The sequence below is a fragment of the Myotis nattereri genome (assembly GCF_964212035.1).
Source record: "Myotis nattereri genome assembly, chromosome: 16".
Taxonomy (NCBI): Eukaryota; Metazoa; Chordata; class Mammalia; order Chiroptera; family Vespertilionidae; genus Myotis; species Myotis nattereri.
The window spans coordinates 12346960-12371043 of NC_138091.1; the positions used below are offsets into that span (position 1 = coordinate 12346960).

At 49.1% G+C, this 24084-nt stretch overlaps 2 protein-coding genes across 3 annotated transcripts in view; one reads left to right on the plus strand and one right to left on the minus strand.

The window, feature by feature from the left end:
- Positions 1 to 24084, plus strand: part of ELAC2 (elaC ribonuclease Z 2) — a 27344-nt gene continuing 3260 nt past the window's right edge. The window contains exons 1-19 of one of the 2 annotated variants that reach the window (XM_081109528.1): positions 1 to 292; positions 876 to 926; positions 1065 to 1135; positions 2181 to 2245; positions 4358 to 4415; positions 5165 to 5233; positions 6652 to 6759; positions 7597 to 7655; positions 10556 to 10614; positions 10699 to 10771; positions 11875 to 11987; positions 12519 to 12614; positions 13564 to 13702; positions 13758 to 13864; positions 15278 to 15396; positions 16558 to 16654; positions 22681 to 22819; positions 23256 to 23294; positions 23398 to 23507. In XM_081109528.1, coding sequence (XP_080965654.1) covers positions 63 to 292; positions 876 to 926; positions 1065 to 1135; positions 2181 to 2245; positions 4358 to 4415; positions 5165 to 5233; positions 6652 to 6759; positions 7597 to 7655; positions 10556 to 10614; positions 10699 to 10771; positions 11875 to 11987; positions 12519 to 12614; positions 13564 to 13702; positions 13758 to 13864; positions 15278 to 15396; positions 16558 to 16654; positions 22681 to 22819; positions 23256 to 23294; positions 23398 to 23507 — 1802 coding nt within the window. In that variant the 5' untranslated portion in view covers positions 1 to 62. The remainder of the gene's footprint in view (positions 293 to 875; positions 927 to 1064; positions 1136 to 2180; positions 2246 to 4357; positions 4416 to 5164; positions 5234 to 6651; positions 6760 to 7596; positions 7656 to 10555; positions 10615 to 10698; positions 10772 to 11874; positions 11988 to 12518; positions 12615 to 13563; positions 13703 to 13757; positions 13865 to 15277; positions 15397 to 16557; positions 16655 to 22680; positions 22820 to 23255; positions 23295 to 23397; positions 23508 to 24084) is intronic. The other variant, XM_081109529.1, reaches the window with a different exon arrangement.
- ARHGAP44 (Rho GTPase activating protein 44) overlaps positions 8111 to 24084 on the minus strand; it is a 208804-nt gene continuing 192830 nt past the window's right edge. The window contains exon 21 of the mRNA XM_081109533.1: positions 8111 to 8313. Within this exon, the coding sequence (XP_080965659.1) occupies positions 8282 to 8313 (32 nt within the window). The 3' untranslated portion in view covers positions 8111 to 8281. The remainder of the gene's footprint in view (positions 8314 to 24084) is intronic.

Genomic DNA, 24084 nt, shown 5'->3' on the forward strand with positions numbered 1-24084 from the left:
GCGGGGCGTGGGGCACGCGGAGCGAGGTGAGCCGCTGCGTCTCTCAGCTGGGCAGCAGGCGCATGTGGGCCCTCCGCTCGCTGCTGCTGCGCTCCGCGGCCGGGCGCACCATGTCGCAGGGGCCCGCCCGCCGCTCGCGGCCGCCCAAGGACCCGCTGAGGCACCTGCGCACGCGAGAGAAGCGCGGCTCGTCGTGGGAGCCCGGGGGCCCGAACACCGTGTACCTGCAGGTGGTGGCGGCGGGCGGCAGGGACGCGGGCGCGGCGCTCTATGTCTTCTCCGAGTACAACCGGTCAGTGGGTCGCGCCGGAGTCCGTCCCCACCCTCCCCGAGCCCCGCGCGCCCGGGAGCATCGCGGCACCTCTGTGGGCCGCGGCGCCCTGCTGACACGGGGGGTTTGGCGTTGCTGGGAACTTGACTTTGGTTGTTGGGTGGGGCATCCTGGGTCCCTTAATCCCACGCCGTCACGTGCCCGGGGTCCCTGCAGAACCCCAGGCTCGGGTCTAAGCGGCCTCCCTCCAACCCTGGGCCCCCGAGTTCCCCCTTGGCACCCTCGGAGCCGCATCCCCTGCCCTGCGCGCCCGGGCGTGGCCTCGGGGTCGGTGTGTGAAGTCGCCGGGTCTGCGAGGGGGAAAGGGCCTTTGGGGCACCAGCCAGCCTGCACCGCCTCCCCGCCCCGATCCCGCCGGGTCTCCGCCGAAGCCTCCCACATCCAGCATCCCAATAGCAGAACGCGGCCGGCTAGTCCAGCATGGGTTTTCAGCTTTTGGTTTTGTTTTTTTCCCCCCCAGAGTGTGCACTAAAACATCTAAACGGTGGTGGAAATCTTACAAAATAGAATCTCCTAAGTAACTTCTGTAATGCTCGTCCTGCAGGTATCTCTTCAACTGCGGGGAAGGAGTCCAGCGACTCATGCAGGAGCACAAGTGAGTCAGCGGCCTTCTTTGGGGGGCGATGATCATGGGCTTTGAAAGCTGAAGTGAGAGGCAGCAGTGCCTTTGTGGCTGCAGAAAGGGTCCCTGGTGCCGCCACTTTGTCCTGCTCCAATGTCTTCTCTTTCTTAGGCTGAAGGTGTCTCGTTTGGACAACATATTCCTGACCCGAATGCACTGGAGTAACGTTGGGGGGTTGTGTGGTGAGTCTGTTCTTTCCAGGGTCCCTGGCTGGAGGGAATGCTGTGGGGTTTTAGGCTGCCTTGCCCTTTCTTGCTTAGCTTCTGAGTCCAGAGGAGCTGGAATTCTCTGTGTGCCCGGCCAGTCAGCGCTGCATACAGCAGCGGTTCTCAACCTGTGGGTCGCAACTCCTTGGGGGGTCGAACGACCCTTTCACAGGGGTACCCTAAGACCATTGGAAAACACATATAGAGTTACATATTGTTTTTGTGATTAATCGCTGTGCTTTAATTATGTTCAATTTGTAACAATGAAAATACATCCCGCATATCAGATATTTACATGACGATTCATAACAGTAGCAACATTACAGTTAGGAAGTAGCAACGAAAATAATTTTATGGTTGGGGGTCACCACAACATGAGGAACTGTATTAAAGGGTCGCGGCATTAGGAAGGTTGAGAACCACTGGCATGGAGCATCGGACGCCGTTCCTCAGGAGGGCAGCGTTTAACCTGGACACTGCCCTCCATGTGACCATCCACTCGTCTCCTGAGTCGCTTGACTGGAGATACGTGACAGTGAGCTGGAGAGTGCAGTGATGGAGATTACAGTAAATGCATTTACCACGGAGAACAGAGGGGCTCCACACAGATACCCACTATCCGTAATACCCCGTTCTTCACGTCGACCCACTGCAAAGGTCAACGTCGTGTCGCAGCCAGATTCTCTAAGCTTTGTGGTGTGGGTAGGAAGGAGTGTTGCACTCGTTGCGTTCTCAGAGCTGAGACTAGAGGGAGGCCAGGAGGTCCCTGGGTTGCAGAATTTAAGACCCTCCTTTCAGTTGAATGGTTTTGTGCCCCAGGCGCCTCTTGCCTCGCCTGGTATCAGCCCTGCCCATTGGAGAGGCACCTGAGGGGTGTATGGTGTCCCTTCTGCTGCACACGTGCTCCCTGGTCCTTAGAAGCTGCATGAGGACAAATGGAAAAGGAGCTGGTTACGAGGCGTCCTGCTGGCAGTGCCTGCGGGGCAGGGTGCTGAGCTCTGACTGCACTTGTCCTTTCTAGGAATGATTCTTACTCTAAAGGAAACCGGGCTCCCAAAGTGTGTGCTCTCTGGACCTCCACAACTGGTGAGTCTCCTGACTGAGCTTCCAAACCGAACCCATCCTTTTTTCAAAGTTATAACAAGAATCTTCGTTTTTGTAAATCAGGCTTCTGCCTCCAGAGGTAATCAGTAGTGAAGTAAACACTTTACCTTTCAAAATTAAGAGGCCTGAGTCCAGAACTTACTAACTATATCATCTTGAACAAGTTACCTCAGTTTCTTCTTCTATAAAATGGCTATCATGTTTCATAGAGTTATTAAAGATTAAATGACAGCTCTGACCAGGTAGCTCAGTTGGTTAGAGCATCATCCTGACACACCAAGATTGTGGGTTTGATCTCTGGTCAAAGCACAGACAAAAAGCAAACAATGAATGCATAAAAATGTGGAACAACAAAGTTGATGTTTCTCCCTTCCTTGCTCTACCTAAAATCAATAAAAAAATGTAAAAATTTTTTAAAAAGAAAGAAATGAGATAACACACATAAAACACCAAATCAGCTCTGGCCGGTATGGGTCGGTTGGTTGGGTGTCGTCCCGCGTACCTAATGGATGCTGGTTCAATTCCGGGTCAGGTGTGAACCAGGAGGTTACGATCTGATTCCCGATCAGGACACATGCCAGGATTGCAGGCTCGATCCCCAGTGTGGGGTGTGCAGGAGGCAGCCGATGGATGATTCTTTCTCATCATTGATGTTTCTCTCTCTCTCTCCCTCTCCCTTCCTCTCTCTGAAATCAATAAAATAATATACACATAAAAATTCCCAGTCAGGGCGTATGCCCAGGTTTCAGGTCTGATCCCTTGTAGGGGGCGTGCAGGAGGCAGCTGATTGATGTTTCTCTCACTTAGATGTTTTTCTCTCTCCCTCTCTAAAAATTAAAAACAAATAAATAAAATAAAAAATACTTAAAAACCAAAAACCCCCTAAGGGGTTGGCACCAAGTAGACACATAATAAGTGCTATCTTTTATTCTTATCTACTTATTACATTTGAGACATCTTCATACCTTTCAGATTTGCTTCATCATTGAAAAGTGTGTGTGTTGTAACTGTTGACTATAGCAGTTTATTTCCCAGTTCTTAAGAGGAAGGTTGCCAGTCACCAGGGACTATTAATTGTCTCCAAAATGATGTCTCAAATCCATCCATTTGTCTCCATCTCACCAGGGCCTTCATTATCCCTGTCTACTGCACCTGTGTCCTTTGGTAGCTTCCAATCTCCGTTCTTGCTTCCCTGTAGTCTACCTTACCACAGAGTAGCCAGAGGAACCTCTTTAAGGCTGAACAGCAGACATGTTACTTCCATTCTAAAACCCTCCCAGAGTTCTCCATTCAGTACAGTCCAAACACCTTAATAAGGCCCATAAGTCCTGCAGCCATGGCCCTGCCCACCCCTGCATCTATATCCCAGTCACCAGGCTGGAGCCACATAGACCAACTCCTAGCCGCCCACTGAAGCAATTCCCACATCAGGGTTTCATCCATGCATGAGTACCTCTACCCCTTGCATCTCTGCCTGAGTCGTTCTGATCCTTCAGAGCTCAGCCAAAAGGTCGTTGGCTCGGGAGCCATCCCTGATTCTCTAGACAAGTTATACCTCAGCCCCCTGCATTTCTCCTCTTTTTTTAATTTTTAAAATTTTTTAAAAATATATTTTTATTGACTTCAGAGAGGAAGGGAGAGGGAGAGAGAGATAGAAACATCAGTGATGAGAGAATCATTGTTCGGCTGCCTTCTGTATGACCCCTACTGGTGACTGAGCATGCAACTGGGGCATGTGCGCTGACCAGGAATTGAACTGTGACCTCTGGTTCTTAGGTTAACGTTCAACCACTGAGCTATGCCAGCCAGGCTTCTTTCTTGAAGAGCTCTTAGCACAACTGCCACTGTGTCCTTGTTTGTGTTATCATTTGTTTCATTTTTGTCTCCACTGGATGAGGGCAGGGATCCCATCTCCTCCCTGCTAAATCCTTGGCATCTGACAGATAGTGGACACTTGGTAAAGATTTGTGGAGAGGAAGTTTAAATACTTATTATATAAGTCATGTTGATGCCACTTACGTACTCAAATACATTGTTGCATCCTGTATCTATGCAACCATAACTACTCACTTTTCTTTCCTTTCTTTTTTGTAGGAAAAATACCTAGAAGCTATCAAAATATTTTCTGGTCCTTTGAAAGGAATAGACTTGGGTATGTCGCTGCCTCTGACTCAGTATCTGCCATTTCTTTCTCACATATGCCCCTATCAAATTAGAATCCATGGGGATTGACTAAATTAAACCTTAAACTGAATCATTCCTCAACATAGGTGCATTTTTAAAATGTCTGTCACATTCTGTGTCCCCACCTCCTTCCCCTCAAATATAGGCTGGAAACGGTTCTCAGAGCCGATGAACCTTGAGTTTCTTGCAGTGGGGAGGAAGGGTATGAGAGGGACCTGCAGCTTGTGTCCTGTCCTTTTACACCGAGCCTCAGCTTGGCTGTGCTGCGGGCGCCTCTTCCCAGGGAAAGGCCTAACGAGGATGCCGCAGCCCCGGCCCTGGAGGCGGTGTGCTCCGCCAGGGTGTTCACGCTCCTCTTCTGTGGAAATGCCCGTATCTTATTCCAGAACCTGTACTGGCTCTCACAGTGCAGACCACAGATTCTCCGGCCTCACGGTGTTATCTGTTACCTTGTGCTTCTTAAACTGGAGTATTAGTTTCTTTCTTTTTCACAAATGGATAGTCACCAGTGATCATGTCTTTTCATTTGGCCCTAGTAACTGATGAAAATATACTTTGCTTCTTTCCCCCGAATTTTGATTTGCTCAGAAACTCTGATTTTAGTGCAGATTCTCACCACAATCCCAAGGCTGTTCAGCTGCTTGTGGTTGGTGGTCTGGAAAAGGGACTTTCACGCATGTCTGTACTAATGCGGTTGCTTTCCTCTTTTGCGCGAAGCTGTGCGGCCCCACTCCGCACCCGAATATAAGGATGAGACCATGACGGTGTTCCAGATCCCCATATACAGTGAGTACGAAGGCACACTTCCTGGGAGGAGGGCATAGGTCCAGGGTGAGGCCGGCACGGGTGAGAATGGAAACTGCTTGGATAAATTAAGGTACGGTTCCTGCCCTTACGGAGCTTCTGATCTTCTGGGCAGGCACGTTTAACTGGTGTGTAATGATAGTGACTATACTTTGGAATATAATGTAATCGAGCGCTGCTGAAAACACATTGCTCTAAGACAGGGGTCTTCAAACTATGGCCGTGGCCTGCTGAAAACATTTATCCGGCCCGCCGGGTGTTTTTGCTGCCACTGCCTGTCCTGCTTAGCAGCCGACTCGTCCCGGGCCCGCAGTGCGCATGTGTGGAATGTCTAAGGGACAGTGAACTGGCCTCCTGTTTAAAAAGTTTGAGGAACCTCTGCTCTAAGATTTGCATTTATTGCTCGAGGTTTATTTACCACAGATGTAAGTACCTCCTTTGATAAGAGGATTCTGATGTGTTTTTAAGCACACAGCCACCCAGTAGAAGCGTTGTCAAAGGTCAAAAGGTCACAGGAACCCCTTCTGGTCCCAGGGCCAGGGGAAGTAGTGTTGACCTAGAGAGGGACAGTCCACGTCAGGCCCTGCCCTGTGGGTGTTGCCCTTAAGTCTGACTGAACACACTCCAAGGAGTCGAGACATTTCCTCGACATGGCTGGCCGAGTGCTGAAGGGGTACAGGCCAGGACTGGGCAGGAGATGGGCTGCACGGGGCCGCGGGTGAAGGAGGGAGGGAGGCGAGGGGCATGCCCCCGGCAAAGGCACAGTGCACAGTGCACACTGTGAGGTTCTGACCCGAACTCGCCTTGCCCGGCTCGCTCCTGCTCAGGTGGCTTTCCTGTCCTGACCCCACCCCTCCTGATTTGTGTGCCCCACTGTTCCTGTGTGGCACCCTGTGTCCCTCCGTAGCATGGAGCAATTTGCTTTTTCGTATATTTGTGTGGCCAGTGGGAACCTGCTCAGCTTTCTGGCCTTGCTTTCCCAGCGTGCAGGCCATGGGGATGAGCGTGCCGGGAGCAGGCAGCTTCCATGGGACCCACCACTGTGTGGCAGCTTCCTAACCTTGAGATTTAACTGACTGCCCAATGACGTCCCCTCTCGGGCATGGGCCACTTTCAGGCCCAGTCTGTTTATTGCGAGTGATGATAATGCGTAAACTAGCCTACTGCCTGCATGCTTTCTAGTTAACAAACCCTGTTGAATTCTCACCTTAGGGCTCTGCGCTGGGCAGAAATGGAAAGGGAGTCTGATGTAAATGCGGCCTGGAGACCAGGATTGGGGGGTGTCTGTTTACGGTGCTAGGAGCAGGCCTGCTTAATGGCGTTCCCACGTGTGAACACCCAGGCTCTGCTGGGAGCTCCCCTTGCAGGTGTGTCATTTGATCATTTCTCATACTGACCAGGTGAAGAGAAGTGTGGAAATCACCAGCCAGCACAGAGTCCAGACAGGCGCAGTCCAGAGCAGTCTTCCGACTCCGCATCCTCTGAAAACGAGCAGCGCTTGCCAGATGGTAATGCCGTCACACAGAACAGTCTCTGTCGGAACTGCTTTCTCGGCCATGGCCACCCTGCTCTCCGTGAGAGCCCTCACCAGGCTCCCCTGAACAGCGGCTGCTGTACTCCTGCACAGTGTGACTCGGCCCGTACACAGGCCAGTCCGCGGCCCTGTGCGCCCAGACTCTGCTCTTTACCCAGAGGCAGATGGACTCGTACAGAGGCTTATAGGCTTTTTATCAATGCAGATTCATTTGTCATGAACACAGAACTGTAACTGCTGAGCTGACAAAGCAGTCAAATCAGTGAGCAGATCTGCACCTTTTCTTTCAGAGTGGCAGCCTGCTGGGAAATGAAGTAAATCCCCAGAGTAGATGTATCAGGACCGACTGTGTAAGGGTCTGTCCCGTGCTGGGCAGGCCTGATAAGCTCCCATTTCTGCCCTGAGGTGGTCCTGTAGCATCCTTTCTTGGCTGGAATGGGCGCAGACCCTGCCCAGACTTTCTCCACAGGCCTCTTGGCTCTTGTGTCATTTCACATATTTTCATACTTGTTTATAAAGCACCTTGCAGCTTGTTTCTCTCACTTCTCCACTGCTTGGTAAATGTGTCACTTTTCACTCGCCATTCTGGAAGTTTTTTGGATGGAGTCTTGTGTTTTTCACTCACTTAGATTCCCAAATGAGTGGGGAAGACCAGGTCTGATTGAAACAACCCCAGTGCCTTCCTCAGCCTTTGGAGGGAAGGGTTTATCTGTTTCGTGGTGTGAGAAGTCAAATTACGTATCTGATGGCCATCCACCTGGGAAGCCTGTAAGCCTTCACAGTTGTTATAATCAGATTTGTTTTTTCTCAGGTGTCAGCCAGAGAAGGGGTGGCAGGGACCCCTCCTTGGTCGTAGCTTTCATCTGTAAGGTGAGCACCTTTCTGGTGGGCGTTACGTGAGGGTGGTGACCTTGAGCCAGCACTTTTCCAGTAGTTCCTAGGGAGCACCTGCTGAGCCCCCTGTGCCAAGGTGAAACCACGGATACCTGTATTTCCCAGTATCCACCTGTGCTGTTGCATACTACAGATTCTCTCCATTGTTCACATTAGGACTGCCTGAAATATTTGGCTATCTTTTGAAGTTAAAGGCTACTTTTTTAGAGAAAGTTTTGTTTTCTTTCAGATGATTCAGGCCTTTATTCAGAATCTTTCAACTCTGTTTTAGTTAATATTATTTAACTGCTAACAGCGGGACACTAATTAAATATTGGCTAGCATTCACAAAAGCCTTGATCTGCAAATCTGAAGTTGGTCAAACTATGAAAGTGTTATTACAATAAGGTATTTTTCAGGTCTGACTAATGGCGCATATATACACACACACACACACACACACATATTTTATTGATTTCAGAGAGGAAGGGAGAGGGAGAGAGAGATAGAAACATCAATGAAGAGAGAGAATCTATGATTGGTTGCCTCCTGCACACCCCCTACTAGGGATTGTGCATGAAACCCAGGCATGTGCCCTTGACCAGAATCAAACCCGGGACACTTCATTCTGTCATTCTGAAGGCCGACTCTCTATCTGAAAGAAATAATGTCCATTTTAAAACATTGGTAATTTTCATCCAAATTCTAACAACAGCAAGTGTTAACAATTATGAAAGGTTAGTAGTAATGTTAGTTATTGAAAAATCATTGTCAGTATCACTTATCAACTTATCTGAGTAATAGTTGTAAGTTTTATAGACGTTAAGTACTGCCAATAGGCTTATTACTTTTATATTTCTGAGTTTTTAGACAGCGAAATAATTTTCCAAAATGGTTTACATAGTAATTATTATTTTTTTTAAATCCTCACCTGAGAATATTTTTCCATTGATTTTATTTAATTTTTATTGATTTCAGAGAAGAAGGGAGAGAGAGAGAGAAATGTCAATGATGAGAGAGAATGATTGATTGGCTGCCTCCTGTACTCCCTTTGCTGGGGACTGAGCCTGCAACCCAGTCATATGCCCTTGATCAGAATCGAACCCAGGACACTCTGTCCACTGAGCCAAACCGGCTAGGGCTACCTGGCAATTACTAAGTTGTGTTAGATCCTTCCTGCCTCCCGGGAGCTTGAGGCTCCAGCACTAAGGAACTGCCGGCTTCTCCGTGGCTTCTGCCGTGGCTTCTGCCGTGGCTTCTCCGTGGCTTCTGCCTCCTGCCCGGCTGTCCACTGCCGCTTCTGAGAACTGCTCTCCCGGGTCAGCCCATGGTCCCTTTCCCTCACTAGTTAATTTGCTGTTTCTCGGCAAAGGGGTTGGAAGGCAGTGAAGCGGAGCTGGTTCATGTTGTGAGAGTTGGAGAGGGGAGGCCCTGTGTGCAGAGGGCCTGGCTGAAGCTCCGGCTCTGGGCTCGCTGTCTGCTTCTCATCGCCTCCCAAGTCCTCTGCCTTCCTTCCTGGGAGCAGCTCTCTGGGCTGAACTCAGCCCACAGGAAGGAGATGGCTCACCTGCCTTAGTGTGCAGTTCCTGTTAAACATTAGGTACATTTGCTCTTGCCCTCCTGCCCAGTAGTCTGTAGAGAATGGTCACAGCAGTGCTTGCCACTGTCTACTAATGTCACATACGCTCTGTTACCTGCACCCACTTAGGCTGTAATCCTTCCTCTAGGGCAGTGGTTCTCAACCTTCCTAATGCCATGACCCTTTAATACAGTTCCTCATGTGGTGACCCCCAACCATAAAATTATTTTCGTTGCTACTTCATAACTGCAATTTTGCTACTGTTAAGAACCGTAATATAAATACCTGATGTGCAGGGTGTATTTTCATTGTTACAAATTGGACATAATTAAAGCATAGTGATTAATCACAAAAACAATATGTAATTATATATGTGTTTTCTGATGGTTTTAGGCGACCCCTGTGAAAGGGTTGTTCGACCCCCAAAGGGGTCGCAACCCACAGGTTGAGAAGCGCTGCTCTAGGGTAATGCTTTCGAAGACAGACAATTCTAGAATCTTAATAAGACTTAGAATCCAAGTTAGAGACTTTGCCCTGAGTCATTTTTTAACTTTAGGAAGTAAAAAGAAAATGCAAATCGTTAATATAAAGATTTAAAAAAGAAAAGGAGGATCAAATACAATTCATCACCCAAAGACTTATTAACAGTTTATGCCATTTCTACCGTTTTTCTCTATTATGTGTGTGTGTGAAATATGCAGATCCTAAAAATGTGTGAACAAATATTTAAGTATAGAATGATGATTATGAAGTTTCGTGATAAGATTGTTATTTTCCCTTTGTAATAACAACATATCAGAAATTTTTTATTATAACTTTTTTCCATTATAAAAGCAACAGCATTATATTGCCAAATGTGCGAAAAATAGAGGAGAAACTGTCCACACTTGTATTGCCCTGTCACTGCCCCGGAATATTGCGTGACAGTGATGCGTGTGGTCATTTCTCCAGTAGACCGTGTTCGGTGGCGCTCCTGTAGCTATTAGTTGGTGAGTGCAGGATGATGACACAGCACAGCGTTTCTCCACTAGGATGCTAGAAGGATACTTCTTACTTGCTATGGGAATGGGTGACATTTTATACATTTATAGGGAATTAATGTTGGGAAAGAGAGCACTGTGTTTTTAAGTCAGCTTTTATTACTAAAAGCATTTTATTATTAGTGTTTCAAAACAAATGACTTCAGAATATAATGCACTTTATCTGAAGTTGTAATAACAATAATAAGTAAAACCAGAAAGATGCACTTACTAGAAAGTTGATTAAACCAAGCTTCTTCGTTAGTGACTGAAAGTACACTGTGTTCTTTTTGTTACAGCTTCACCTGAAGAAAGGAAACTTCCTGGTGCTCAGAGCCAAAGAGCTGGGCCTCCCAGTGTGAGTTTGGGCCGCTCCCGCGGGGCCTGTGGGGCCGTCTGGTGGGAAAGCTCCCGTCTCACGGCTCCTCTCTCCTCCTTCCAGGGGGACAGCTGCCATCGCTCCCATCATTTCTGCCGTCAAGGATGGGAAAAGTGTCACTTTTGAGGGAAGAGAGGTGAGATGCCCCTTTCACGATGTTTCCGCATTTACAGGTAGGGCCTAGCACAGGGACGGTCTCTGTCCGGCTCGGGCCTTGCAGACAGCACTTTTGAGGGAAGTGGAATGGCTTGGGTTTTGTCGCTTGGCTAAGCTACACTGGCTGCTGTGGGCACTTCTGTATCCCACTTAGGATCTGGGGGTCCCCCTCCTGGTAGGATGATGCTTCCCCTTGTACTTGAGCTCAGGGAAGACCCCCAGAAGGATGGACTTTGGGTGCATGGCCCCAAAGAAGGCTACCTTGTTCTTTGCCAGGATGTCTTCTCTAGAGCAGTGACCCTCTAGGATGCTGATTCTTCAGAATGCCTGTGCAGCACCCACTGGTGACAGCACCAGAGGTGGGCGCTGTGTCACAGAGTCCAGACAGGCGCAGTCCAGAGCAGTCTTCCAACTCTGCATCCTCTGAAAACGAGTAGCGCCCACTGGGTGAGGTCTCTCACGGAGAGCAGGGTGGCCATGAAGGTTACTTCATTTCCCAGCAGGCTGTCACTCTGAAGCTGACCCTCAATTTAACAAACCTTCCTAATGCCGCGACCCTTTAATACAGTTCCTCATGTTGTGGTGACTCCCAACCATAAAATTATTTTTGTTGCTACTTCATAACTGTAATTTTGCTACTGTTATGAATCGTAATGTAAATATCTGATATGCGGGATGTATTTTTATTGTTACAAATTGAAGATAAAGCATAGTGATTAATCACAAAAACAGTATGTAATTATATATGTGTTTTCCGATGGTCTTAGGCGACCCCTGTGAAAGGGTCGTTCGACCTCCAAAGGGGTCGTGACTCACAGGTTGAGAACCGCTGCTCTAGAGTCTAAGGACTTTAGGCCATTGGCCACAGACCTGAGAGCCGTGTGTGCCACGCCTGGCTTTCTGGTCACTGTCGGTTTGAAATGCCCTCTGAGTGAGCAGGGGCAGGCGGGGGCCGTGGTGCTCCCCCCGCTGGCCCTGTGTTGCTGGCAGGGCTCCTGGGCTGTGCAGTGGGCTTGCGGGCCGGGGTGTGCCTGCTGCCCTGGCGCTGCTCTGCGAGAGTGACACAACCCTCTGACCCTGCAGATTTTGGCTGAAGAGATCTGTACTCCCCCGGACCCCGGGCTCGCTTTTATTGTGGTCGAGTGTCCAGACGAAGGATTCATTCAACCCATCTGTGAGAACGCTGCTTTCCAGAGGTAACGGGGTCCTGGGGGTGACGAGTGAGAGCCCACATACGGCACGTAGGGCCCAGCGGCATCCACAGGGCGCCCCCAAACCTGTGGCTGCTCCTGGCCCAGAGCCGGGGCGCTGGGACACTCAGTCAGGATTTGAAAGGCCAAGGCAGTCTCCTACCTTAGGCTCGTCCCGCTGGCAGGTTTTACTGGTGATCGGTGGTTGGTGGGCTTTGTGGGTTACACAGCCTTGAAGTGAAGTTAGAAAACCTGACAAAGCAGAGACCTACAGACTAGGACGTTAATGGCCAGTTAGAGTTTTAAGTGTAGGTAGGCCCAGAGCTTGTGCATAGAGGGACCCGGACAGTCTGGGGCTCCGCCCTGCTCTGGCACCTCTGGGAGCAGCTGGGAACAGCCCGGCCTGGACGCGAGGCTGAGGGCTCACTGTGGTCCCCGAGAGCCGAGTGGTGCCCCTCCCTCACCGCCCAGTCTGCTTTGTGCATGCTCTGAGGTTGTGTCATTTTATAAAGCAAAGCCCACCTTCCTCCCATCCAGGTTCCAAGGAAGTGCCGATGCCCCCGTGGCCCTGGTGGCTCACCTGGCCCCGGAGAGTGTGCTTGCGGATGGCAGGTACCAGCAGTGGATGGAGAGGTACGGAGCCTGGCCCAGCAGCACGTCTGACCTTCCCCTCTCCTTGAAGCGCTCCCACCCTTACTCCACACCTGCCTAGACTTCCCTGGGACTCCTGCTGTCCCTGCATTCTGAGCCAGCGCCTGCATCCCTCTTAAAGTGTCACCGCTAGGGGGCACCGTGTGTGCACATGTCCTGTTTGCGTGAGGCCCGTTTAAAACAGCAGCTCACACCCTCTACACTCAGGGTCTGAACCAACGCTGCCTTTTGGTTGACAATTCCACGCGTGTAGCCTAAAGAAGAGACTTGTGGGTTTAAAATGAGAGCTTCAGTTTATTAAACATCCCTGTCAGGCAGTGTGTTAAATAGCCTACATTTTGTTTTATTTTCTTTAATCCTCCCAATAGCCCTGTGAGGCAGATGGTCTACCAGAATGTAGTGCTAGAAGGAGGGCACGCTTTCCTGTTGGCCGCATTGGCTGGGCCAGCATCGAGTGGGGAATTATTTGCGTTGAATTTGCAGCACGTGGTGACGCTGGGTGGCGGGTCAACCTGCCTGTCCTGGTTCTCCCGGCAAGTCCTGCATCTCTTCCTTCATTGGCCTGGCGCCTCTCACTCCTCGGCACTCCTCGGCCTGTTCCTTAGGCCTTGAGTCTCACATGTGGTACTTCTTTCCTCCCAGGCTTTTCTCCAGTCCGCACTGCACTCTGTTTCCTGGCTGTAGCTGTAGGCTCCCAACATTGTAACTTTTCTTTTTTTCTGGTATTTTATTTTTTTCTGGTTTGAGTTTGGGGAGAAACTGGACTTTGACACAGAAGTAGTAGGACTCTGGCCAGTTAGTAACAGTCTTTCTGGACAAGTCACTTATTCTCTTTGAACACCTCCATCTATGTTGGTGCTCTGTTCCCAGTGCTGCCCCTCAGGACGAGGCCCTACAGGACGCTGTACATGTGCAGTCTGTTCCTTCTTAGGTTTGGGCCTGACACCCAGCACCTGATCCTGAATGAGAAGTGTACGTCCATTCACAATCTCCGGAGCCACAAGATCCAGACACAGCTCAACCTCATCCACCCTGACATCTTCCCCCTGCTCGCCAGCCTCCACTGTAAGGTAGGGTCACAGGATGGCCCCTGTGGCCCAGGAGCTCCCCCTTCTCTCTCTCCAGGGAGTGTGCTCTCTCTTTCAGGAGGAAGGCGCCGCCTTCTCTGTGCCCACGGTCCGCGCCGAATGCCTCCTCAAGTACCAGCTCCGGCCCCGGAGGGAGTGGCAGAGGTCTGTGACTCAGCCTGTGGACGGTCTGGGCCGGAGGTGGTTTTTGGGAAGGGCCAGGTAGTGAATATTTTAGGCTTTGCACACGTGGTGTCTGTTGGAATTACCCATCTGCCACTGTCCCACGAGCCAGAGCGACAGACAGCCCGCAGGCGGGTGTGCGGCTGTGCCCCAGGATCAGCGCGTTGCTGAAACCAGCTGACCTCGTGTTGAGTTGGAAGGTGGTGTCCATGATTGTCCCTTTCTGCAGTTGTTTTCTGTGCTGGGAGCAGTGATGCATGTTCATTGTTTCCAGTGTAGAAATATGAACTGTATCGTGAAGATAGTCAATCCCCCAAAGTCCCTTCAGCACTAGATGAGAGGGTGGTTGACAAAGTTTTTTTCTTTTAACTTGGAGTATATGGGATGTATTGTATATATAGTACCTGACACTGTGTAATATAGTCTTCCCTGCGTCATTATATAGTCTCCCCAAGAGGTCCATAGAGGGGTGTTTGTTAAATTGAGGCATTCACAAGTTTTTGCTGTTTTAATGAAACAGTAAATGCCTCATGTATCGATCTCTGACTGGAAGTGTTCCCTTAGGGTAGTTCTTAGCCCAAGGGACATTGGTGACCAGCAGTCGCCAACCGGTGGTCCGCGGACCACTAGTGGTCTGTGAAGTCCGAAAGGTTGACGGCCGCTGCTCCTGACAGCACTCGGTAAACACCTTGCCGTCCCGAAAGGCTCTGCGGCCCCCCATCCTTAATGTGGAGTCACTGGCGTTGCCTGTCCGCTCTGCAGTGTGTGCTGCAGGGTGTTGGGGGCCGCGTGCTGCTGAGAGACGGGCACGGCGCCCCAGGCAGGGTGGAGGCTTGTCTGCAGCGGCAGAGGCTGCGATTAACAAATGTAGCTGTACCCATGCCCACCTGGTACCTGTGGGAAATGGAATTCCTGAACTGCTGACCGAAGGTCACTTAGGTGATCTCAGTGCTCAGATGACGGACGAGCCGCTGCTCGGAGGCTTGCGCTCAGCGTGGCCAGGCAGCAGCAGAGCACTACTCGGAGGCTGCTGGGGATGAGTCTCGGGCTCCACCAGAGCCACTGAATCAGGCCTTGCAGTTTGACAGGGTTCAAGGAGATGAGTTGTGTGCACGTAAGTTTGAGAGGCACTGCTTGGGGTAATTTCCCCGGCCTCCCTCCTCTCCCCGGCCTCCAGGGGAGTCAGATGCTGGCAGCATTCAGTGAGCAGATAGATGTCAGTGGTGCCAGGGTTGTCTGGCTCCGAGCTGGGAGGTGTTCTGAGGAGCTGGAGCTATTCAGAGCTCACTCTGAGACTCCCACCGACGGAACAAAACCGCCCAGACTCTGAGGCGCTTGGTCTTCAGTCTTGATTTGAAACAACTTTAGTCGCCTGAAATACTTTTCTCTTTGCAGGGATGCTCTTCTAACTTGCAATCCTGATGAATTCATAGCCGAGGCCCTGGAGCTCCCCAATTTCCAAGAGAGTGTGCAGGAGTATAAGGAGACCGCACAGAACAGCCCAGCCCCAGCCGGTGAGGGAGGGACCCGGGCAGCCCTTCTCCCAGCCCAGCACCCACTGGGTTAATGTGCGCCCTCCCCTGATTCCCTCTTTCCTGTTGGGAAACACCAGTGCCTGCCCTTCTGGAACAGCGAAGGGAAGGCATGATGGCACACGGGCTCTCTCCAGGGCTCATGCCGAGAGCAGCAGTGCGGGAGCTCCTGGGAGGCGTGGGGAGAACTGTGAGCCAGGACACGGCTGAATGGGGACCGAGTCCTGTCTGTGCTAATGAGGGGCCACCCAGGATCCCGGCCACGCCCCTCGTCTCCTCAGCTTTCCTAGCCTCTTGAGGAGTGTCCTTTCCTTCCTTTATTTTAAAATGTATTTTTATTAATTTCAGAGAGGATGGGAGGGGGAGAGAGAGAAACATCAGTGCAGAGAATCATTGATCCACTGCCTCCTACATGCTACACACTGGGTATCTCGCCCGCAGTCTGGGCAAGTGCCCTGACCGGGAATTGAACCGTGACCTCCTGATTCATAGGTCGACCCTCAACCACTGAGCCACACTTGGCTGGGCCCCAGTGTCCTTTTAACTAATGATAGAAGTAGACACGGCTGGGGTAGAAGGCGGGCTTGTAACCTACTCAGTCCCAGGCAAGTAACCTCTTGCCCTGGCCTCCTGGTGTTTTGGGGAAGACTGACTGACTTGCCTTTGGGTTTGATTGGGTTTCTGGTTCCGATGTGCACATGGTGCCGATCAGAGGCGGTGGAGGGGGCCCCAGCGACAGAATCGTCAGGTGCCCTGGATTTCAGTCCCAGCTGTGCCTCTCCTTTCTGGAGCTGACCCTGAGCCCACAGTCCTGGGAAGTAGGGTGCTGCAGGTCTGGTGGTAGGAGCTGATACAAGGTGACACCAGCCCCTGGAGGTGCATGCTGATTCCAAGCACAGGGAAGGCCCCTTTGTAACTGAAAGACTTGCAACAATTCTTTGGAAGAAAGGCCTGAGAAATTCATTTGCTTCACAGACAGCCCTTTGCCCACAAACAGCCTGTGACCCCTCTGACGGTGGCCCTTCCATCAGGATATTCGCCACAGGGAACCCCGGGCCCTCCTGGGACTTACTCATGTCAGGGCTGAATGCTGGCTCACATTTGACGGAAAGAAGTGAACTCTTCATCTGTATTTTTCCATAGAGAAAAAAGGCCGGTATCCAGAAATCATCTTCCTGGGAACAGGGTCCGCCATCCCCATGAAGATTCGAAATGTCAGCGCCACGCTCGTCAACCTCAGGTATGATTGCTTTCCAGGAAATGCCGTCCATCATGGAGCCTGCTGGTTCTCTACACCCAGTTCTCCACCCGCCACAGCAGGTGGACCCCTGGGGGCTGGTGGTCTTGGCTAGAGTGCTCCCGAGAGGAGCCTCAGGAGCTCACTCAGACTTCGGGAATCACTGAGATTTGTCACCCAGGCATCTTTTGATAAAAATAGCTGATTCTACCATGTCCCATGCACTTTGCTAAGAAATTATGTCACTTAATTTTCACATTAATCCTATGAAGTAGTGACTATGCATTTTAATGAAGAGTAAACTGATGCTCAGGTTACTTGGTGGGTAAGTGACAGGTGCAAATGTGAACTGGGGTCTTAATCCTTACGTGGCCTTGTCCCCATAGCTAGCTACTGCTGATATGGGAAACAGCCTCCAGGTTGCTGCATTTGTTTTGTGTTCAGCCCTTTGATTGGATGGTGTTTAGTTGATTCTCTTGGGTTTGCCTGGTGTCATTTCTCAGCCGAGATTAATCAGGAGCCCTGAAAGGTTCATGGTGTGTATGGTAATGTCTCGCGAGCTTCTCTGAAAAGCGGGTGTAGCCGTCCTGGTCTCATGGCTCTCCCAGAGGAGGAAGGGCCGCAGAGACCTATCTCCTCACCAGAGCACGGGCCAAGGCGGCTGCTCCTAGCACGGCCAGCAAAGCTTGTGGCGTTGAAGCTCCAGGTCCTGCTTGGGAGCCGCTAAAACGGGGCTCCACTGGTCGCCGGGGTTCACACTTACTCATTCCCGGAGGACCCCTTGGCCTTCCTGCCCCAGCCAGCTGTGAGGATAAGGCTGAGAAAACCAGCACTGCCTCGGGTAGAACATCCTGCGGAGCCAGATCTCCTGTGACACAGTACCCACCTCTGGTGCTGTCACCAGTGGGTGCTCACAGGCATTCTGAAGAATCAGCATCCTTATGAGGTTGGGTAAATGTTCACCCTTCCATTCCACATAAGCATTTTTAATGCCCAGATTTGGATAGCTCTGTGTACTTTCTATATTCTTTTTTTTTTTCATTCAGCTATTATTTATTAAACACGTACTCTATGGCAAGCCCATAATCCCCACTCTCATGAAATTTTTTTTCCAAAATATAAAATAAATCTATTACCAGATTGTAGATACAAAGTAATTAGCCATTTGTATGCAATAAACATTAATATTTTAATAAAAATAGATTTTAAATATAATATTATCAAAACTATACTAACATAGTATAATATCACAAAAGTAGGAAATATTAACAATCTGCAAATAACAGGATTACTTCTAGTCTAAAATTTTTTTTTCTGGCTCTGTTTTTGTTCATCATTTTATGTTGTTCATTATATTCCACAAGTGAGTGAGATCATGTGATACTTATCTTTCTCGGACTGGCTTATTTCGCTTAGCATAATGTTCTCCAGGTCCATCTATGCTGTTGCAAATGGTAAGAGTTCCTTCTTTTTCACAGTAGTGGAGTATTCCATTGTGTAGATGTACCATAGTTTTTTAATCCACTCATCTGCTGATGGGCACTTGGGCTATATCCAAATCTTAGCTATTGTAAATTGTTCTGCTGTGAACATACGGGTGCATATATCCTTTTGATTGGTGTTTCTGATTTCCTGGGGTATATTCCTAGAAGTGGGATTACTGAGTCAAATGGGAGTTCCATTTTTAATTTTTTTAGGAAACTCAATGCTGTTTTTCACAGTGGCTGCACCAGTCTGCATTCCCACCAGCAGTGCAGGAGGGTTCCTTTTTCTCTGCATCCTCTCCAGCACTTGTCGTTTGTTGATTTGTTGATGATAGCCATTCAGACAGGTGTGAGATGGCACCTCATTGTAGTTTTGATTTGCATCTCTCGGATGATTAGTGACTTTGAGCATGTTTTCATATGTCTCTTGGCCTTCTGTAAGTCCTCATTTTTTTTTAAAATATATTTTATTGATTTCTTACAGAGAGGAAGGGAGAGGGATAGAGAGTTAGAAACATCGATGAGAGAGAAACATCGATCAGCTGCCTCCTGCACACTCCCTATTGGGTATGTGTCTGCAACCAAGGTACATGCCCTTGACCGGAATCAAACCTGGGACCCTTGAGTCTGCAGGCCGATGCTCTATCCATTGAGCCAAACCAGTTAGGGCAAGTCCTCATCTTTTAAAAAATATATTTTATTGATTTTTTACTGAGAGGAAGGGAGAAGGAGAGGGATAGAGAGTTAGAAACATCGATGAGAGAGAAACATTCAGCTGCTTCCTGCACACTCCCGACTGGGGATGTGCCTGCAGCCAAGGTACATGCCCTTGACTGGAATCGAACCTGGGACCCTTCAGTCCGCAGCTGACGCTCTATCCACTGAGCCAAACCGGTCAGGTCTGTAAGTCCTCTTTCGAAGTGTGTGTCTATTTAAGTCCTTTGCCCATTTTTTGATTGGATTGTTTATCTTCCTTTTGTTAGTTTTTATGAGTTCCCTGTAAATTTCGGAGATTAAACCCTTATCGGAGATATCATTGGCAAATATCTTCTCCCATGCAGTGGGCTTTGTTGATGGTTTCTTTGACTGTGCAGAAGCTTTTTATTTTGATGTAGTCCCATTTGTTTATTTTCTCCTTAGTTTCCATTGTCCTAGGAGCTGGATCAGTAAAGATATTGTTACGACATATGTCTGCTATTTTGCTGCCTATGGATTCTTCTAAGATTTTTATGGTTTCCCGTCTTATGTTTAAGTCCTTTATCCATTTTGAGTTTATTTTTGTGTATGGTGCAAGTTGGTGGTCTAGTTTCATTTTTTTGCATGTATCTGTCTAATTTTCCCAGCACCATTTATTGAAGAGACTGTCTTGACTCCGTTATATGCTCTTGCCTCCTTTGTTAAATATTAATTGAGCATAATGGCTTGGGTCGATTTCTGGGTTCTCTATTCTGTTCCATTGGTCTATATGTCTGTTCCTATGACAGTATCAGGCAGTTTTGAGAACAGTGGCTTTGTAATATAGTTTGATATCTGGTATTGTGATCCCTCCAACTTTGTTCTCTCTCAGGACTGCTGTGGCTATTTGGGGTCTTTTTTTATTCCAGGTGAATTTTTGGAGAGTTTGTTCTAGTTCTGTGCAATATGCTGTTGTTGTCGATCTCTCCCTTAAAGTCCTCTAGAAATATTTTAATATATTTAGGTGCTCCTATATTGGGTGCATATATGTTTACCAGGGTTATATCCTCTTGTTGGATCGTTCCCTTTAGTATTATGTAGTGACCTTTGTTGTCTCTTGTTATGGCCTTCATTTTAAAGTCTATTTCGTTGGATATGAATATTGCTACTTTAGCTTTTTTTTCTTTTCCATTTACATGGAAAGTTTTTTCCCATCCCTTCACTCTCATCCTCTGTGTGTCTTTTGCTTTGAGGTGGGTCTCTTGTAGATAGCATATAGTTGGGTCATGTTTTTTTATCCATTCAGCTATTGCATGCTTTTTGATTGGAGCATTTAATCCTATGATTAGGGTTATTATTGATAGGTACTTATTTATTGCCATTTTAATTCTGTATGCTTAGGTTTCTGTCTCTGTTCCTCCTTCTCATTATAGCAGTCCCTTTAGCATTTCTTGTAATGCTGGCTTGGTGATGATGTACTCCTTTAGCCTCCTTTTGTCTGGGAAGCTCTTTATTTGACCGTCTATTTTGAATGTTAGCCTTGCTGAATATAGTAATCTTGGTTTCAGATGCTTGCTTTCCATTACCTTGAGTACTTCATGCCATTCCTTTCTGGTCTGTAGAGTTTCTGATGAGAAATCAGGTGTCAGCCTTCTGGGAACTCCTTTGTAAATAACAGCTTCTTTTCTTGAGCTGCCTTTAAGATTCTCTGTCTTTAATTTTTTGCATTTTAATTATGATGTGTCTGGGCATGGGCCTGTTTGGATTCTTCTTGCTGGGGGTTCTCTGTGCCTCCTGAACTTGTGTGACTTTTTCCTTTACCAGGTTAGGGAAGTTTTCTGCCATTATTTCTTCAAATACCTTCTTTATCCCTATTTCCCTTTCTGCCTCTTCTGGCACACCTGCTATTCTAACATTGTTACGTTTCACATTGTTCCCCAGCTCTGTTAAGCTGTCCTCCTGATTTTTAATTGTTTTTTTCTTTTTGGGTCTCTAATTGAGTGATATTTTCAACCCTCTCTTCTAATTCACTGACCTGATCCTCAGCTTCCCCTAATCTGCTATGTATTCCTTCCATTGTGTTCTTTATTTGTGTTATGTCATTCTTTATCTCAGACTGGTTTTTTTTTTTTTGCATAGTTACTATATCTTTTTTCATGCTGCTGTGCATCTTTACCATCATTACTCTGAACTCTGTCTTAGATAAATTTCTTATGTCTGCTTCACTTACCTCTTTTTCTGTAGAATTCTCTAGTTCTTTCATTTGGGGGTGGTTTCTTTGTTTCCTCATTTTGGTTGTGACTGTTTTAAGTACATCCTCTACACCAGGGGTTCTCAACCTTGGCTGCACATTAGAATCACCTGGGAATCTTTTTAAAATCCTGATTTCTGGGCCTCATCCTCCAGAAATTCTGTTTCTTTGTTATGGGGTGGGGCCACAACATACTAACAAAGAAACAGAATTTCTGGAGGATGAGGCCCAGAAATCAGGATTTTCAAAAGATTCCCAGGTGATTCTAATGTGCAGCCAAGGTTGAGAACCACTGCTCTACACCTCTCAATCTCTAGTGCAGGACAGTGTTAAAGGCTATTTCTGACTAATTAGATCAGGCAAAGACTCAAAGCCTCCAGAGACCTCCTCTGTCTACAGACTGATAGGATTCCACCTTGAATTGCCCCCAGGCAGTCATCCTCAGGTGTGGCCAGAGTTGGCAGTTGCTTTTGCCTGGAGGCTAATTGTTACTTTTAATCTCTTACATGGCCGCAGGGCAAGGTGTTTTCCAATAGGGTTTGTCAACATGGCAAGGCAGATGTCTTTGTGGGAAAGCTGTCCTCCGCTGTGTGAAGGAATGGCTCAGCCCAGGAAACTTGGGGTGTCTGCCTTCTGAGCTCTATCCCCCAAGTCCCTAGTCCTGGGTTCTGCTCTCACAGCTCCAGTCCACTTCACCCTCCCTCTGCCAGAGCACAAGGTGGGTGGCTCCATAGGGAATTTTGTGTGCTGGCCCTTTAAGAAGATGCCTGAATTTTCAGCTGCCACTCCCTGGCAGACAGCACCCCACTACATTTCACAGTGTTATGTGGGTACTCTCCTCAGTTCTGGTGCTCTGTGCTGGGATGCCCGCCTCAGGGATTAGATTCCCGAGTTCTCAGTGGCAGCCCCCACAGCTGAGATATCTCTCCAGGACTCCAGTTGTTGTCTGAGGGCGCCCGGCCACCCCTTTTGCACCTCCGCCTCCTACCAGTCTCTACATGGTCTCCACTTTTGATCCTTGGGTATCAGGGTTCTGTCTTGTGAGTTTTCCATTGACTATTCAGGAATTTTTTCTGAATTTTAGTTGTAATTCCAGCTTGTTCCTGGGAGCATGTCCATGCAGGATCCACTTACTCTGCTGCCATTTTTAATCCTACTTTCTATATTCTTTATTCTTTACTAGTAATCCTCACCCGAGAATATGTTTATTCAATTGAGAGAGAGAGAGAGAGAGAAACTGTGATGTGAAAGAGAAACATTGATTGGATGCCTCTTGTATGCACCCCAACTAGGGATTCAACCCACAACCTCGGTATGTGCCCGGACTGGGAATCAAACCCACAACCTTTGATTCACAGGACGATGCTCCAATCCACTGAGCTATCTGGCTAGGACACTTCCTACATTCATTAAAGGGCTCCAGGCTTCTGTGGATAGTTCCGTATAAGGAGGATGGACATTACAGTTGCGTTACTGTTTGTACAAGGTCCTCAGAGAAGCAGACGCAAGGTTATGGGAGATACAGTGCATTCGCTGCTTGGCTCTTCTCTGAGGTCACAGGCCTCTGAGCCATGAGAGGCCTCTTCCCAGCCATGAACGTCTCTCTTCTTTCTCTGTAGCTCCGACAAGTCCCTGCTGCTGGACTGTGGGGAAGGTACGTTTGGGCAGCTGTGTCATCACTACGGCGATGACGTGGACAGGGTCTTGGGCAGCCTTGCTGCTGTGTTCGTGTCCCACCTGCACGCGGATCACCACACGGTGAGTGCTGGGCAGGACCCCGGAGCCCCACCTGAGGCAGCTGTGGCCTTGCTCTCCTCCATCCCAAACTTGCCCACCACCCTGGCTCTTCGCCTCTTGCGAGGTAACGGTCGTTCACAGAACCCAGCTCAGTAATTCTGCCCATAAGGATGCTGGTCTTTCTGTTTGCCTGCTGTCATGTTCCAGTAGGGGTCTGCCTTCCCACATGCCTGCAGAGGAAACTGCAGCCAGAGGGGCAGGGCTTGGCCTCCTGGGGCAGCTGGGTCTCCAGCCAATGCTCTCTCTTGGGTCAGCATGTGCTGGCTCCCAGCGACAGCAGTGTTAGAGGCTGGTGGCCAATAGAGGGCGAGGGGCTCCTGCAAGATGAGGGCGAGGACCCCAGCCGGGCCGAGTTTGCTGGCGTCTCGTCTCACCTGCATCTCCTTTCCCCTTCCAGGGCTTGTTAAATATCCTGCTGCAGAGAGAACGCGCTTTGGTGAGTGCGACGCTTGACCTAAGGCCACTTTGGGTTTGCTGGGGTTACACCCAGCCCTCCTGCGATGCCTGCCTTTGGTTCAGCTCTGACTTTGTTGTTTTAGGCATCTCTGGGAAAGCCCTTCCACCCTTTGCTAGTGGTTGCCCCAACCCAGCTCCGGGCCTGGCTCCAGCAGTACCACAACCAGTGCCAGCCGCTCCTGCACCACATCAGGTGAGCTCCCCGCAGCCCGCCCCGAGGCTGTCGCCTCCCCTCCACAGCTCAGGGCTGACCTGGGGCAGGTCAGGATACCCCCGCAACCTTCCCCTGACGTGGCCCAGTGGCAGAAGCAGGGGAAAGCTTTGACTCAGGGCAGAACCACTTCACTTAGATGTCTTGTCTTCTTGGCTGCGTTTCCTCGCAGCCTCATTTCAGCTACGTTCTAGTTTCTAGACTTTTGCCAACACCTCTTGGTAAAACAGTTGCAGGGCCACGTGCCCGAGTTGTGAGCTCAGAGACTGCCCCGCCAGGGGATGCGTGGTGGGAGTTGGCCCTATCCCCACCTCGTGGGAAGGAGTCTGTCTGCCTGGGCCCAGCCATGGCCGCTTGGGCAGGGCCTGCAATGCCTTCGCTGTGGGCAGCTCACCCGGTAGGTTTCTCAGTGGCCTGGGGTTTGGTTTGTTCTAATTGACAACCTTTCTCAGTCTCATTAACTGCAATTTAAATTGTGTTTCTTTTTTTTTTTTTTTTTAATTTTTTTAAATATATTTTATTAATTTTTTACAGAGAAGAAGAGAGAGAGAGAGAGAGA